General features: G+C 39.3%; 1 protein-coding gene across 2 annotated transcripts in view; it reads left to right on the top strand.

The window, feature by feature from the left end:
• NIPA1 (NIPA magnesium transporter 1) overlaps positions 1 to 17,174 on the top strand; it is a 122,361-nt gene that overhangs the window by 24,598 nt on the left and 80,589 nt on the right. For both annotated transcript variants that reach the window (XM_057494745.1, XM_036876978.2), the window contains 2 exons: positions 15,768 to 15,815; positions 16,785 to 16,875. In XM_057494745.1, coding sequence (XP_057350728.1) covers positions 15,768 to 15,815; positions 16,785 to 16,875 — 139 coding nt within the window. The remainder of the gene's footprint in view (positions 1 to 15,767; positions 15,816 to 16,784; positions 16,876 to 17,174) is intronic.

Raw genomic sequence — 17,174 nt, 5'->3', positions numbered from 1 at the left:
CTTTTCCAATACTGAGAGTTGATTCATATGGGTAATATGATTTAGTGTTTATTTTTTTAACCAAATACCTCCTCAGTAATTTATAATGGCTTTGCAGTAATATGTATCAAATTAGCACTGAAAAACTGATTAATCTCTAGGATGATATGCATGTTTCAAGTGCCATTGAAAACCACACTGATGGATGTATAATAATAAATATCTGTTATTAATACGCAAAAAAAAAACCCAGGGCTCAGTGACGAAAATGGACAGCAAAGTGGCATTTAAATGAGGATATTTCACTTTTGAATGTATGGCATTTCTATCCAAGACCTTGTTTATGCATTTTTCACCTACATGAGAAACATTTCCTGTGCTTGCACTCCTCTTTGAGAGGGAGTTATATTGATCATTTGGTGCCAGGTAAGCAAGGAAAAATAGGGAGCTGAGTATCATACCACAAGGTGTCATATGTAAGGTTAGGAAGCAGAGGAGATTAATATTGAAATGCAGAAATACAGGATAGTGATGAGGAAACTGGAGCAATTGAATGGAGGTAATAGAATAGGTGGAGAGTAATAATACTCTGACAATTTCCAAATTTATCTCTTTTACCTACTCTTTTCTTAAAATCCTACCATCTGGCTTCTTCTCTCCATTCTTCTGAAACTATTCTAGACTCTTATGATCTAATTTATCACTGTAAAGGCCTTTTCCATAATTATTTTGTCTGTTCCACTTAAAAATGAGGTTACATAGACATACCTCTTTTTACCTAAATTTAAACATTTCACTATTTTATTCATTAAAAAAGTAATGCATAGTATTTTTTTAAAAAATTCAAATAATGCAAAGAAGTAAAAATCACTCCAAATTCCACAGTTCAGGAATTGCAAACTGCTAATGGTTAAGTGACCATTCTTCCTGACGTTTTTCTTTTCATGGATATACATTCACACTTAGAGAAGCATATGTAGTTTTATGTAAATGTACTACATACACTATTTTTCTAAACCTGTTTTTTTCCTTCAACAATGTCAGTAAAGACCTATATCATTGATTTTAATCAGAGTGATTTTATTTGCTTCTCTTGATAAACATTTCAGTTGTTTTTACTTTGTTACTAACGTGTTTCAGAATATAAAGAAGGAAATTTGAATTATTTGGCTGATATCAGAACACTGACATCAAAACTAACACAGCACACTGAGGTAAAACCACACATTCTCCTTTATGAGTCTTGATATACTTGCAGGATTATTTTCTTGGTTTTATCCATAGTAGCTGGATCAGTAGATGTGTGATATTTTACATTTTAATAAATATTTAAATGCCGTTAGAAACGGTGCTCGGGTGTATATGCCAGCTAAAAAGTGTCCCTAGGTTTCCAGAACCTTATAAATACTGAGTTTTGTCATGTGTTTCACTCTTCAAAATACTCTTTGCTGTTTTTCATTTATTTAATGATAAAGTTGAATATCCTTTCAAATGTTCATTGGTCTTTTATACCTCTTCCTAAAATGCCTTTTGCTTCCTTTCTTCTTTTTCCCACCATGGTGTGCACATTTAAAAATTTATTTTTAATCTATTATTGAAATCAGATAAATTAACACTTATTGAAATCAGATAAATTAACAAAATCAGAGAAAATGACTTGCAGATTTTTTTCTTAGTTCCTGAGGACCTACAGAAATACAATAAGTGAGTTTGAATGAATTCCCCTGCTCCCCTGGTTAAAGCCTCCCAATGGCTTTACATCCCAGCCTCACTTAGAACAAATCCACACTTTAGTTCTGTTCCCAAAGTAAATAGATTTGGCTTCAGCTCTTCTCTCAGTGACTTTATCTTTTCCCCAACACTCTCCAGCCACATTGGTCTTCGTCATCTTCCTCATTCACATACTAGAGTTTATGCTTGCGATTCCCATGTTCTAGAATGCTCCTTTTCCTATCTGGTGCACACAGGTTCCCTCTTGTTATTCAGATCTTAGCTAAAATAGCAATGTTTCAGAAATCTCTAAGCTGATGGACACATATATCACCTTACTTTCCTTCTTTCTACAGCACTCATCATTGATTATTTTATTTTGGGGTGTTCATTTATTAATACCTTTTGTCATTCCACTAGGAGCTTTTTGAGAGCAGGAATACTGACTCTCTTTTTAAATGTTCAGTAACAGAAAATTGCTGGCATATGATAAATAGGCAGAATTTCTGGTATGGATAAAACCATTTGGTATAAAGGTTATAATACAATCAGACTTTCATTATGAATTATAATGATAAACAATAAGAAAAACTGTCTCCATTTTAATGCTTTTTACATATCATTCAAGTTAGTCTGACTTTAGAATGAGGACATCTGCTTCCGTACATGATGAGATAAAAGTGACGGGGATTATCTCCCATATTGTAAAAAATAAGACCATACAAACTATATGAAACAATCATTCTGAGACACTCAACAACAGACAACACAGTGATTTGTAAAAGAAAGAAAACAAATGAACTTAGACTTATACGTGCTCCAGCTTAGAGCAAGTCTCTGGACATACCAGAAAGAAGACAGACCCAGAGCCCAGCAGTCTTGCTGAGTTGAGGAAGCAAGGCTGAAGTTCAGGAAAGATGAACAGATTTTTCAGGGCAGCATACCAGGAAAGAGAGAGCTGCACAGAGAGAGCATGGGAGATCTGTTGAAGGATCCCCTCAACTTTTTGACTCAGTGTTGATCTGCACATTTGTATAAAGAAACCATCCAAGACTGGGGAAAGAACCACTGCAAAGGAATACTCAGAGCAGTCCCCAGAGCTCACAGAGAGCCACGCACAGTGTTAATTCCACCAGCCAGTGGGAGGTCTTCTAATACACAGCGTTTGTCAGTCTTCATGAAAGCATTACCTCTGCGGGAGCCACACTAGCACTAGACTACAAGCTGTCGAAGATCTGCTCTAACCTTAAAAGGAAGATATCAAATTGTTTCTGAGTAACTTAATGTGTCACACAAAAAAGTCCCCAACAGGATCAACAGAAGTGAGGCTTAGAACCTCACCCCCCCTGTTCTGAGAGAAATCTTCTGCATACGTGGATGTTTTATTGCCCTTGTCTAGCTTGGATTAACACATAGTCTACAGGCACACACCTGATCATCTACATTTGCTCTTACAACACTAAACTATGTTTTCTGCCTTTATCTTGTATCTACCTACCACTTCAGCATTTTATTAAAAAAAATAATAATAAAGAGAGAAATGTGGTATCCACATATAAATCAAGTATAAAAATCAAATGAGTATTCATATTTGAACTGACTGTTTATAGTTCATAATGCATGAGCAAAACCGAAAGTTTCTGTGATGACTGCCCTTGTACTGTTCACCATGTAACTTATTCACTATGTAAGAATTTGTTCTCCATGTAAGAACTTGTTTGTTATGCTTCAGAAGATTGGAGACTGACGAAAATTAGGCTTGGGGTGGATTAGTGATTGTGCATTGAGCATTGACTCCCCTATACAGAATTTTATTGTCGTTAACAACCATTTGATCAATAAATATGAGAGATGCCCTCCCAAAAAAAAAAAAAAAAGTACACGCTTCCAATTGTAAAATAAATAAGTAACCGGGATGTAATGTATAGCATAAGGAATACAGTCAAGATATTGTAACAGCTTGGTATGGTGATAGCTGGTACCTAGAATTATCATGTATATAAATGATGAATCACTGTGTTGTACACCTGAAACTAATGTAATACTGTAAAAAAAAGTCCCCAACATATTTAAACAAATGTAGAAAAAAAAACCAAACCAAAAATCCAACTCCCCAGTGGGGTTTTAAAAAAAATGATATTTCTAACAGAAAACAGAAAGGAAACAATACCAGTATCCAATCAAAACTGAACCATGCATGGAAAGAAGTGAGGAAATATACTCTTTAATCAGGATGGAAAAAAATCAATAGAAACTGACCCCTATATGACACATGATACAATCAAATGAGATCATTAAAATATTTAAAACATTTCCTGAGAGGCACAAGATGGTGGCATGAGTAGGGCGGCGGAAATCTCCTCTTAAAACTATATACATTTTGAAAATACAGCAATACAACTATTCCCAAAAGAGACTAGAAGATACAGTACAACAGCCAGGCTACATCTACATCTGTGGGAACTCAGCATCTCATGAAAAGGGAAAGATACAAAGCCATGACCTGGCAGTACCTGAGCACTCCCCCCGACCCCAGCTCACTGGCGTGAGCAAAAGAATCACTGGGGAGGGAGTGGAAGCGCACGACTGCTAAATAACCAGTCCTAGTAATCTGCACTGGGAGCATAGACACACATTGCACGGTGTACTGGATATTAGAGAAACGGAATAGTAAAAACCGAGACGGAGTCTGCGAGTGGGTCCCCATAGCCGACTCTCCGGGGACAAAAAGACAGTGGGCACTTTAAAAGTCTTGAAGGGACAAGGGTATAACAGGTGGACAAAATAGTCCTGGCACACTCAGCCCAGCAGGCTGGGAATCTTAAGGAACTTCAGGCGCCCTAAACCCCTGGATGGCAACGCAGCTCTGAAGCCCCTCACAGTGATAAGCAGCCTGCTGTTCATTTTTCCCCACTGGCACTGCAAGAAAACTGGCTGACCCACCATTGCTGCAGACCAGTCAGGGAGCATCCCCACCCACAAAAACCACATAGAGTCTTCTCCCAGCATACAGGTAACTGGGCCATATCCAGAGGGTGCCCCCTGCGTGCAGCTGCCCAGCACAAACAGAGGAAGCCAGCACAAATTCCGAAGGCACGAAGGGGCACGGTTCTCACACGAGAACACACGCTGCATGCCTGTGACTCCCCAGCAGTGCCCTTGACCATCCCAAGGGCTGCCCCACTCAAGGCAGCTCAGGGGATTAACTCAGAGATTGCTCCTTGTGTGTGGGTAACCAGCAAAGGCAGCAGAGAAGGGCAAGGTGACCAGCAAGCAGAAAGGGACTTTGTTCTCCCAGTTGACACATGTGCCACTTGCCGGTGATCACTTCTATCAGCATGAGAAGGCAGAAGAACCTGTTCCAGTCCAAAATTACTCAAACACCAGAGAGAGTGTCTGACGAGATTGATAAAAACCAATCTTCCTGAAAAATAATTCAAAATAGAAATCATAACCATGCTGATGAAGCTGCAGAGAAATATGCAAGAGCTGAGGGATGAAGTCTGCAGGGAGATAACAGAAATGAAACAATCAAGGGAAGGACTTAAGAGTAGACTCATCAAGGTGCAAGAGACTGTTAATGGAATGGAAATCAGAACAGGAGTACAGAGAAGCTGAGGCACAGAGAGACAAAATGATCTCTAGAAATGAAAGAATATTAAGAAAACTCTGTGACCAATCCAAACGGAATAGTATTCGCATAACAGGGGTACCAGAAGAAGAAGAGAGAGAAAGGGATTGAAAGTGTCTTTGAAGAAATAACTACTGGAAACTTCCACAAGCTGGGAAAGGAAGTAGTCTCTCAGACCATGGAAGCCCACAGATCTCCCAACACAAGGGAACCAAGGAGGACAACACCAAGACATATAATAATTGAAATGGCAAAGATTAAAGACAAGGACAGGGTATTAAAGGCAGCGAGAGAGAGAAAAATGATCACCTACAAAGGAAAACCCATCAGGCTATCATCAGACTTCTCAACAGAAACCTTACAGGCCAGAAGAGAATGGCATGATATATCTACCGCAATGAAACAGAAGGGCCTCGAACCAAGAACACTGTATCCAGCACGATTATCATTTAAATATGAAGGAGGGATTAAACAATTTCCAGACAAGCAAAAGTTGATGGAATTTGCCTCCCACAAACCACCTCTGCAGGGTATTTTAGAGGGACTGCACTAGATGGAAGCACTCCTAAGGCTAAATAGATGTTACCAGAGGAAATAAAATCACAGCAAAGAAAGCAGACCAACCAAATACTAACTAAAGGCAAAAAATAAAATCAACTACCCACAAAAGCAGTCAAAGGAAACACAAAAGAGCACAGAATAAAACACCCAACATACAAAGAATGGAGGAGGAGGAATAAGAAGGGAGAGAAATAAAGAAACATCAAGACAGTTTTTATAATAGCTCTATAAGCGAGTTAAGTTAGACAGTAAGATACTAAAGAACCTAATCTTGAACCTTTGGTAACCAAGAATCTAAAGCCTACAATGGCAATAAGTACATATCTTTCAATAATCACCCTAAATGTAAATGGACTGAATGTACCAATCAGAAGACACAGATTAACAGAATGGATAAAAAAGCAAGACTCATCTATATGCTGCTTACAAGAGACTCACCTCAAACTCAAAGACATGCACAGACTAAAAGTCAAGGGATGGAAAAAGATATTTCATGCAAACAACAGGGATGAAGAAGCAGGTGTTGCAGTACTAGTATCCAACAAAATAGACTTCAAAGCAAAGAAAGTAACAAGAGATAAAGAAGGACATTACATAATGTTAAAGGGGTCAGTCCAAAAAGAGGATATAACCATTACAAATATGCTCCAACACAGGAGCACCAGCATATGTGAAACAAATACTAACAGAACTGAAGGAGGATATAGAATGCAATGCATTCATTCTAGGAGACTTCAACACACCACTCACTCCAAAGGATAGATCCACCAGACAAAATAAGTAAGGACACAGAGGCACTGAACAACACACTAGAACAGATGGACCTAATAGACATCTATTGAACTATACATCCAAAAGCAACAGGATACACATTCTTCTCAAATGCACATGGAACATTCTCCAGAATAGACCACATACTGGGCCACAAAAAGAGCCTAAGGAAATTGAAAAAGATTGAAATTCTACCAACCAATTTTTCAGACCACAAAGGTATAAAACTAGAACTAAATTGTACAAAGAAAGCAAAAAGGCTTACAAACACATGGAGGCTTAACAACATGCTCCTAAATAATAATGATCACCGACGAAATTAAACTAGAAATCAAGCAATATACAGAGACAAATAACAACAACACAAAGCCCCAACTTCTGTGAGACACAGTGAAGGCAGTCTTAAAAGGAAAGTATATAGCAATCCAAGCATATTTAAAGAAGGAAGAACAATCCCAAATGAATAGTCTAACTTCACAATTATCGAAATTGGAAAAAGAAGAACAAATGAGGCCTGAAGTCAGCAGAAGGAGGGACATAATAAAGATCAGAGAAGAAATAAATAAAATTAAGAAGAATAAAACAAAAGAAAAAAATCAATGAAACCAAGAGCTGGTTCTTTGAGAAAATAAACAAAGTAGATAAGCCTCTAGCCAGACTTATTAAGAGAAAAAGAGAATCAACACACATCAACACAATCAGAAATGAGAAAGGAAAAACCACAACGGACACCACAGAAATACAAAAAATTATTAGAGAATACTATGAAAACCTATATGCTAACAAGCTGGAAAACCTAGAAGAAATGGACAACTTCCTAGAAAATAAAACCTTCTAAGACTGACCAAGGAAGAAACAGAGAAACTAAACCAACAAATTACCAGCAAAGAAATTGAAGTGGTAATCCAAAAACTACCCAAGAACAAAACCCCTGGGCCAGATCGATTTACTACTGAATTTTTTCAGACATACAGAGAAGAAGTAATACCCATTCTCCTTAAAGTTTTCCAAAAAATAGAAGAGGGAATACTCCCAAACTCATTCTATGGAGCCAACATCACCCTATTACCAAAACCAGGCAAAGACCCCACCAAAAAAAAAATTACAGACCAATATCCCTGATGAACATAGATGCAAAAATACTCAACAAAATATTAGCAAACCAAATTCAAAAATATAACAAAAGGATCATTCACCATGACCAAGTGGGATTCATCCCAGGGATGAAAGGATGGCACAACATTTGAAAATCCATCAACATCATCCACCACATAAATGAAAAGGACAAAAACCACATGATCATCTCCATAGATGCTTAAAAACATTCGACAGTATTCAACATCCATTCATGATAAAAACTCTCAACAAAATGGGTATAGAAGGCAAGTAACTCAACATAATGAAGCCCATATATGATAAACCCACAGCCAACATCATACTGAACAGCGAGAAGCTGTAAGCTTTTCCTCTGAGATCGGGAACAAGACAGGGATGCCCACTCTCCCCACTGTTATTTAACATAGTACTGGAGGTCCTAGCCACAGCAATTAGACAAAACAAAGAAATACAAGGAATCCAGATTGGTAATGAAGAAGTCAAACTGTCACTATTTGCAGATGACATGATATTGGAGATAAAAAACCCTAAAGACTCCACTCCAAAACGACTAGAACTAATATTGGAATTCAGCAAAGTTTCAGGATACAAAAGTAACGAACAGAATTCTGTGGCTTTCCTATAAACTAACAATGAACTAATAGAAAGAGAAATCAGGAAAACAACTCCATTCACAATTGCATCAAAAAGAATAAAATTGCTAGGAATAAACCTAACCAAGGAAGTGAAAGACCTATTCCTGAAAACTATAAGACACTCTTAAGGAAATTAAAGGGGACACTAAGAAATGGAAACTCATCCCATGCTCCTGGCTAGGAAGAATTAATATCATCAAAATGGCCGTCCTGCCCACAGCAATATATAGATTCCGTGCAATCCTTATCAAATTACCAACTGCATTCTTCAATGAACTGGAACAAATAGTTCTAAAATTCAAAGGAGCCACCAAAGACCCCGAATAGGCAAAGCAGTCTTGAGAAGGAAGAATAAAATGGTGGGGATCTCCCTCCCCAACTTCAGGCTCTACTACAAAGCCACAGTAATCAAGACAATTTGGTACTGGCACAAGAACAGTGCCACAGACCAGTGGAACAGATTAGAGACTCCAGACATTAACCCAAACATATATGGTCACATAATGTATGATAAAGGAGCCATGGAGATACAATAGGGAAATGATAGCCCCTTCAACAGTTGGTGTTTGCAAAACTGGACAGCTACATGTAAGAGAATGAAACTGGATCACTGTCTAACCCCATATACAAAAGCAAATTCAAAATGGATCAAGGACCTGAATGTAAGTTATGAAACCATAAAACTCTTGGAAAAAAACGTAGGCAAAAATCTCTTGGACATAAACATGAGCAACTTCTTCATGAACATATCTCCCCAGGCAAGGGAAACCAAAGCAAAAATGAACAAGTGGGACTATATCAAGCTGAAAAGCTTCTGTACAGCAAAGGACACCATCAATAGAGCAAAAAGGTACCCAACAGTATGGGAGAATATATTCAGAAATGACAGACCCGGTAAAGGATTGACATCCAAAATATATAAAGAGCTCACGCACCTCAACAAACAAAAAGCAAATAATCCAATTAAAAAGTGGGCAGAGGAGGTGAAGACAGTTCTCCTAAGAAGAAATTCAGATGGCCAACAGGCACATGAAAATATGCTCCACATCGCTAGTCATCAGAGAAATGCAAATTAAAACCACAGTGAGATATCACCTCACACCAGTAAGGATCACCACCATCCAAAAGACAAAGAACAACAAATGTTGGCGAGGTCTCCTACACTGCTAGTGAGAATGTAAATTAGTTCAACTATTGTGGAAAGCGGTATGGAGGTTCCTCAAAAAGCTCAAAATAGAAATACCGTTTGACCCAGGAATTCCACTTCTAGGAATTTACCCTAAAAATCCAGCAGCCCAGTTTGAAAAAGACATATGCACCCCTCTGTTTATCACAGCATTATTTACAATAGCCAAGAAATGGAAGCAACCTAAGTGTCCATCAGTAGATGAATGGATAAAAAAGATGTGGTACATATACACAGTCAAATATTTTTGAGCCATAAGAAGAAAACAAATCCTACAATTTGCAACAACATGGATCTCCTCTTGAGGGTATTATGGTCAGTGGAATAAGCCAGGTGGAGAAATAAAAGTATCAAATGATTTCACTCATCTGTGGAGTATAAGAACAAAGAGAAAAACTCAATAGCAAAACAATAGCAGACTCACAGAACCCAAGAATGGATTAACAGTTACCAAAGGGAAAGGGACTGGGGAGGATGGGTGGGAAGCGAAGGATAAGTGGCAAAAAGGGGCAGTACGATTTGCACACATAATGTAGGGAGTGGGGCGGTGGGGGTGGCGTGGCACGGGGAAGGCAGTATAACACAGAGAAGACAAGTAGTGATTCTGTAGCGTCTTACTGTACTGATGGACAGTGAGTGTAATGAGGTATGTTGTGGTGACTTCATAATGGGGGGAGTGTAGTAACCATAATGTTCTTCATGTAATTGTACATTTATGAACAAAAATAAAAAATAATAACAATAACAACTTCATATTCCCACTTTAAGCTCTGGTAATCACTGTAGTATATTCTCTCTCTATTACTGTGATTATTCTATGTTGCACATTCTTTCTGTAGTTTTATCAAAAGTATATTTATATAATATTTCTCCATTTTTGACTTGCTTATTTCACATAGCATTCTTTGTCTCCAAGGCTCCTCTATATTGTAGCATTTTTGCAGAATTTCAGTTCTTTTTCATTAATAAAAGGAAAGGTATCATGTGCCCATGGATTGGAAGAGTTATTGTCAAAATGACCATACCATCCAATGCAACCTACAGATTCAGTGCAATTCCTATCAAAATACTGATGGCATTTTTCACAGAATTAGAACGAAAAAATCCTAAAATGTGTATTCAGGCTCCTACAAAGGACCCCGAATAGCCAAAGCCATCTTAAGGAAAAAGAACAAAGATGGTGTTATAACATGACCTGATTTCAAACTATACTACCAAGGTACAGTAATCAAAACAGTATAGTACTGACACCGAAATAAACAGATCAATGGAAGAGTATAGAGAGCTCAGAAATAAGTGCACACTTATGTAGTCTGTTAAGATATGATATAGTGGACAGGACAATATGCACTGGGGAAAAGATAGTCTTCTCAATAAACAGTGTTGGGAAAATGGGACACCTACATGCAAAAGAGTGAAACTTGACTGTATCTTACACCATACACAAAAATAGACTCAAAGTTCATTAAAACCCTAAATCTAATACCTGAAGTCATAAAACTGCTTGAAGAAAGCATAGCCAGTAAACTCTCGGATATCAGCACTAGTAATTTTTTTCTGGTTATTTCTCTCCAGGCAAGGGAAATGAGCAAAAAGAAACAACTAGCAGTACATCTAACTAGAAATCTCCTGTTTTGCAAAGGAATCCATCAACAAAATGGAAAAGCAACCTACTGAATGGGAATATATTTGCAAACAGTATGTCCAATAAGGGGTTAATGTCCAACATACATAAAGCACTCATCCAAGTCAACACTAAAAAAATAAGTCATCTGATTAAAAAATGGGCAGAGGACCTGAACAGATACTTTTCCCAGGAAGACATACAAATGGCCAATAGACAAATGAAAAGATGCTCAGCATCACTAATTATCAGGAAAATGCTAAGCAAAATGACAAAAGAGGTTATCACCTCTCACCAGTCAACAAGAGAAGAAATAAGGGTTGATGAGGCTGTAGAGAAAAAGGAAGCCTCATGTACTGCTGGTGGAAGTGTAAATGGGTGCAACCACTATGGACAACAGCATGGAGGTTTCTCAAATTAAAAACAAATATTATATAACCAAATAATTTCGCTTCTGGGTATTTACCTGAAGGAAACAAAAATAGTTTTTGAAAAAATATATATATCCCTATGTTTATTGCAGCATTATGTACAAGAGTGAGGCTATGGAAGCATCCTAAGTGTCCATCTGTAGATGAGTGGATGATATATGTATATATATGTAGGAGTATTCCTCAGCCATAAAAATGAATGAAATCTTGCCATTTACAACAACATTTGTGGAATTAAAGGATATTATGCTAAGTCAATTAAGCCAGGCAGAGAAAGACAAATACCATATGATTTCTCTTACATGTGGAATCTAAACAAACAAACAAACAAAAAACCAAAGCAGAAATGGATTCATAAACACAGAGAGCTGTTTGGTGGTTTCCATTGGGAAGGGATTAGGGGGATGAGTGAAATAGGTGAAGAAGAGTAAGTGGTATTAACTCCCAATTATAAAATAGTTACAGGGATGAAAGTACAACATGGGGAATATAATCAACAATATTGTAATGTCTTTGAAGGATGACAGATGTTAACTACATTACTCTGTTGAATATTTAGTAGTGTATGTAATTGTCGAGTCATCTATGTTGTATAGCTGAAACCAATATAATATTATATATATCAACTATATTTAAATTAAAGAAGTTAAATCCATTTTAAGGCTGAATAAAAGTACTGCTTGTACTATTTACTGCTGTTTCATGTGTAACAAAAAGGAACAAGTGTATGGTATTTTACCTTTTTTAAAATAAATCCATTCATCTGTTAATAGACAATTGGGTTGTTTCCAGCTTTTGGCTGCCGTGAATAATGGTGTTGTGAACGTAGGTGTACAAATATATATTTAAATTTTTGCTTTCAGTTCTTTCGGGTTTTGGAATGGAATCGGTGGATCATGTGGTAATCCTGTATTTAACTTTTTGAGAATCTGCCATTCTGTTTCCTACTGGGCTATACCATTTTTCATTTTTATTGGCAATGCACAGGGGCTCCAATTTGTCCACATCCTTACCAACACTTGTTTTCTGTTGTTTTTTAAAATAGTGTCCATCTTGTTGGTTTTGAAGGGATATCTCATTATGATTTTGATTTGCATTTCCCTAACAGTCAGTGATGTTGAGTATCTTTCCATGTGATTATTGGCCAATTACATATCTTGTTTGCAGCAATGTCTATTTAAGGCTTTTGCCCATTTTTGAGTTGATTTTTTTGTTGTTATCTCATTTTGTATTGATATCTGGACATTTTAGGTTACATATGGTAGCAACTCTGGGTACTGACTGCCTACCCCTTTGCTGTGGATTGCTGTTTGATTGTTTATTTGTTTAGGTTTTTGGCTGGAGCATTTTGGTAAGGTCTATTTCCCCTGTGGTATGAAGCCTATGATATCAGTCCTCAGAGAAGCAGCCTTGGGTATGTGCACTTTTACCTGTGTTAACAGTGGTTTTAGCTGGGCTATCTTTACCTTGTCTTTCCCTGATTTCTCTGTTCTCTGCCTCATTGGAAATCACACCCAGCTGTTAGGCTGTACTGATTTCTGTTTGGTTGCTCTGTTGTTTTAGACAAATGCAGGGGTGCATAAACTGCTTCACAGTCTTGCCCAGTTAAAATCATGGGGTGTATTTGTTAAGCGTTGGTGTCCTCTGATCTGTGCTTGCCTCTCCCAGCATGCGACCTGCACCCTACCCTGAGATTTAGGAGGTTTTCTTGAGTAGATATTTCTTTATTTGCTGTGTGCTTTTAGGACAATTTCCAGAGACTTCAAAAACATTTTTAAATACTCTATTCCCCAGTCATGGTTGTTTCACTGGGGAACTGGTCCATGGTATTCCTCAGACCAGCATTCTGGAAGTGGACTTCATTACCTTTCTTTCTTAAATATCCAGCATGGGTTTTTGTGTGCTGGAGCCTGGCGGCAGAGACAGAGCTGCAGCCGGTGAGGCCACAGCTGCCCAGCCTTACAAGCCTCATGCTCCCCGGTGTAAGGTCACAGAGGCAGGGCTACTGGACCCCACAAGGGACATGCCTATTCCCAGAGGCACTGCACTCAGGAGAGCCCAGTTGTCAGCCTCCTTCCCTGGGTGTTCACAGACCTCCAGGCAGGTCCGTGTGTACACAGGTGTCATTTCTGCCTAAGTACTGTCCTCTGGCTACGTGACTGTGGGCCTCTTTGAGCCAGAAAGTGAACCATAAGTCACATTCTCATTTAGGAAGAAAATAGTTTTGTTAATGTTTTTCTACAATAGTCTATATTCAGGTTTTTTCAGTTGCGTCAGTCCTGCCCTTTGTAACAGCCTTTTTTCCATTTGCATCATGTGCTGCATGTAGTCACCATGCCCTTTAGTTTCCTTTCATCTGTAATAGTTCCTTAGCTTTTCTTTGTATTCATGACCTTGCCAGTTTTGAAGAGCACAGGCAGCTTGTTCGTAGGCTGTCTCCCAGTGTCCTCCTGGTTAGATGCACGTGATGCACGTTGGCAGGAGCACCTCAGGTATGACGCTGTGTCCTCAGGTGCTTCTGTCCAAGGGCGGACACTGACTGTGAGCACGTGGTACGGTGGTGTCTGTCAGGGTTTGTGGAATACTGTGGAGATAGCTTTGCCCTTTATGGTTGGTCAAAAAGCAGTGGAGGTGATCCATGGAAACTTATGGGACAATCCTGTTCTTTAGCAAACTTTCATCTGATCAATCTCCATTGATGATTCTTGCCTAAATTAGGTTTTATTGTGATGTTGCCAAATGGTGATACACTAAATTGACCATCCCTCCTACCTTGTCATTACTTATTGTCCCCATTTCATTTTTCTTAAGTGCTTATTGTATAGGTCTGCTCCTCCATCAAGCCAGCTATCTGTGTTCATTATACCGAATTGCTGAGAATTAAAACATCCAATTAGAATTAGGTACTTTAATCTGAGGTAGAAAGCCACTGTTGTACTTTGATATACCTGAAATAGGACAAATATGTGCCTAGAAGGCTGGCAGAAGGAGCTGCTGTGTCGGGAGGCCTGGGCATCTGCTCACTGTACCTACCCATGCATTGGGCATGGTGGGTAACCAAGGGAAAACAAGGACTGTGTGAGATATCAGAACATCAAGTGAGTGTGTCTGCTTCCCACATGGTTGGAAAATGCTGTATAAGAAGTGTTTAAAAGTTGAGTAAACTGTTTAGCAGCACATCACTAAACCTTGTACTAGTAAAATTATCACATCAATGAGTTATAGTGCATGCACAAGAGAACTAGACTTTGGGGGACAAATTTCATTGGAAATCAACATAAAACCTCATCCCAAGGAATATTTGTGTCTCTGGGTGATGGCCTGTTGAGCCAAAAAAAAAAAATTGTGAAGCTTCCATTTCTTGCCTGGGTCAGCTTGTATTGGTTGAGAAATATGTCTTTGTTTTGCCACTGTTGGTGGTTTCTCGTGCAGCTACAGGAGGAGGGGGTTCCTGCCTGGGGCAAGTTCTCTATGAATTTGATGATTGCAAAGAAAGGCCGGGGCAGAAAGTTGGGAGGGAAAGGGGTTATCACATTTATTCCCACTGCGGTCACAGGCCGCTCGGTACACACGGCTGGCTCGAATGTGCTCCCCAGGCCGGCTACAGGTTCTGCATCCAGCACGAGCTTAGTCCTGCGGCTCATAGGCCTCAGTCTCTCTGCACTCACGCCATTCCAGACCCCGTCTGCACAGCTCCCGAGCTCTCTCTCCGGCCACTCTCACAGCCCCTCACCTCCTGCACTGGGAGGCACTCTGTGGGTGGGTCCCTGATGACTGGCAGATGCCTGACCAATTACGTACCAGGAACGGAGGGGTGGAGAGGGGCAGTGGGTGTCCTCTCCATCTGTACCCTGGACCAGCAATCCCGTGACTGCAAACATGCTCTTGTTATACACACAGTGGGCATTGTTAATGCCAGGTGGGAATCCTGGTCAGAAAGTTCCGTTTTCCCCACACTTATGTTGCTATTTATAGACTAAAAGATTTTTTTTTTTATTGGGTGAATAGGGACGTTCATTCATTTCAATTTCAGTTTTCACGTAAAAATCCGTTTTTCTTGGTAAAAAGCTTGTAAACCTCTTGCCTCATACTTTCCTGACGTTTTCGTCTCACTCTTTCGTAGGCACCTCCTATTTAACAGACATCGTGTGGTGGGCAGGCACAATCGCAAGTAAGTAGTACCCTGCTCCGTGGAGGGCTTGGGCCTCTCTCATTCTTAAGATCAGTCATTTCTCTGGTAGGTCTGGAAAGGGTGAGATTAGTTCTACTGTGTTCTTTGCAAGGAGGACTGGGAGGGTGGGAGGTTGGGGAGGGAGGGGGCAGAGGCTCCTGCAGCCTGCGGTTAGCACTGAATTTAGTCCAGGTCAGGGACGGGGTATAAAGAAATTAAACTGACTCCTGCTTACTCATCTGTAGTCAGGCTGCTGGCATTTGGTGAAATTTCATTTTTGGCTGAACAGAATACATTTTACAAAAGAGAGTTTCTTCCCTCAGCCTTACACACCAGACCATGTGCTGTGATACAAAAGAGGTCATGCGCAGAAGTCATTTAAAAATAAACTAAAAATTAGAGTTTAGAACTTATAAGGAAAAGTTGTATTAGAAACTAAAGACATATTATGAGGTTTTTTTGTAGCACATGTTCCTTTAGGCAGATGTTGATTTTCTTTCACTGAAGAGCTTATCTCTAAACTCCATTTCGAGCGGCCCTCTGGTGCAGTCCCCTGCAGGGAATACTGCTTCTACTTGATGTTCCAGCAGGTGTACCACTGGGGCCCAACGGTCTACACTGGGGTAGGTCCCAGGTGACATGGGGAATAGCATGATTCATCTTAAAACAAGGATGTGTTAAGGAGACAGTGGAAATACACTGCATTGTGCCAACTAGCAATTGTGGCTGTAAGCTTGGGAATTCCCACAGAGGGCTGAAACTACTCCCTGACATTTAGGGCCAGCAACATGTGGGGCCTGCTTCTCTGCCATCAGGACCCTTAAATATGCAAATGATGCCCTACATTTGCTCCCTCACAAGTAATGGAAAAGAAGTAGCCCTTTCAGTAGCCCTTTCAAATTCAACTCTGATGACTGCTAAAAGAGAGCTGCATAACTGCAAGTGATAGCCTTGTGATTCTCTTGACAGTGGCTGTTGGCCAGATTGGAAACTTCCTGGCTTACACGGCGGTCCCCACAGTCCTGGTGACTCCACTGGGTGCCCTCGGAGTGCCATTTGGGTGAGAGTTGGGATTCTGTTTGGGTTTTTAATGCGAAGTTTAGATATATATAAAAAAAACTTTTCATTTAAAATGTTTCTATTCAAATAATAAAGGCAATATTCTTATGGTTTAATTTTATCCCTTCAAATTTAGTTGTGTGACTTATTAACCTTTCTCATAAACTTTAGTGTATTTCAAATCCTAACTTATTCATAGATATCATGAATGTAAAGCCATCACTTGCCTGGTCTTTGTCCTGGAAGACTTCCTGGAGACTAGAGTCTTCCTGGAGCCTTGGCAAGTGATTCTGAGGGATC

Source organism: Manis pentadactyla, chromosome 18, assembly GCF_030020395.1.
Source record: "Manis pentadactyla isolate mManPen7 chromosome 18, mManPen7.hap1, whole genome shotgun sequence".
Classification (NCBI taxonomy): Eukaryota; Metazoa; Chordata; class Mammalia; order Pholidota; family Manidae; genus Manis; species Manis pentadactyla.
This window is presented reverse-complemented; position numbering and strand designations above follow the sequence as displayed.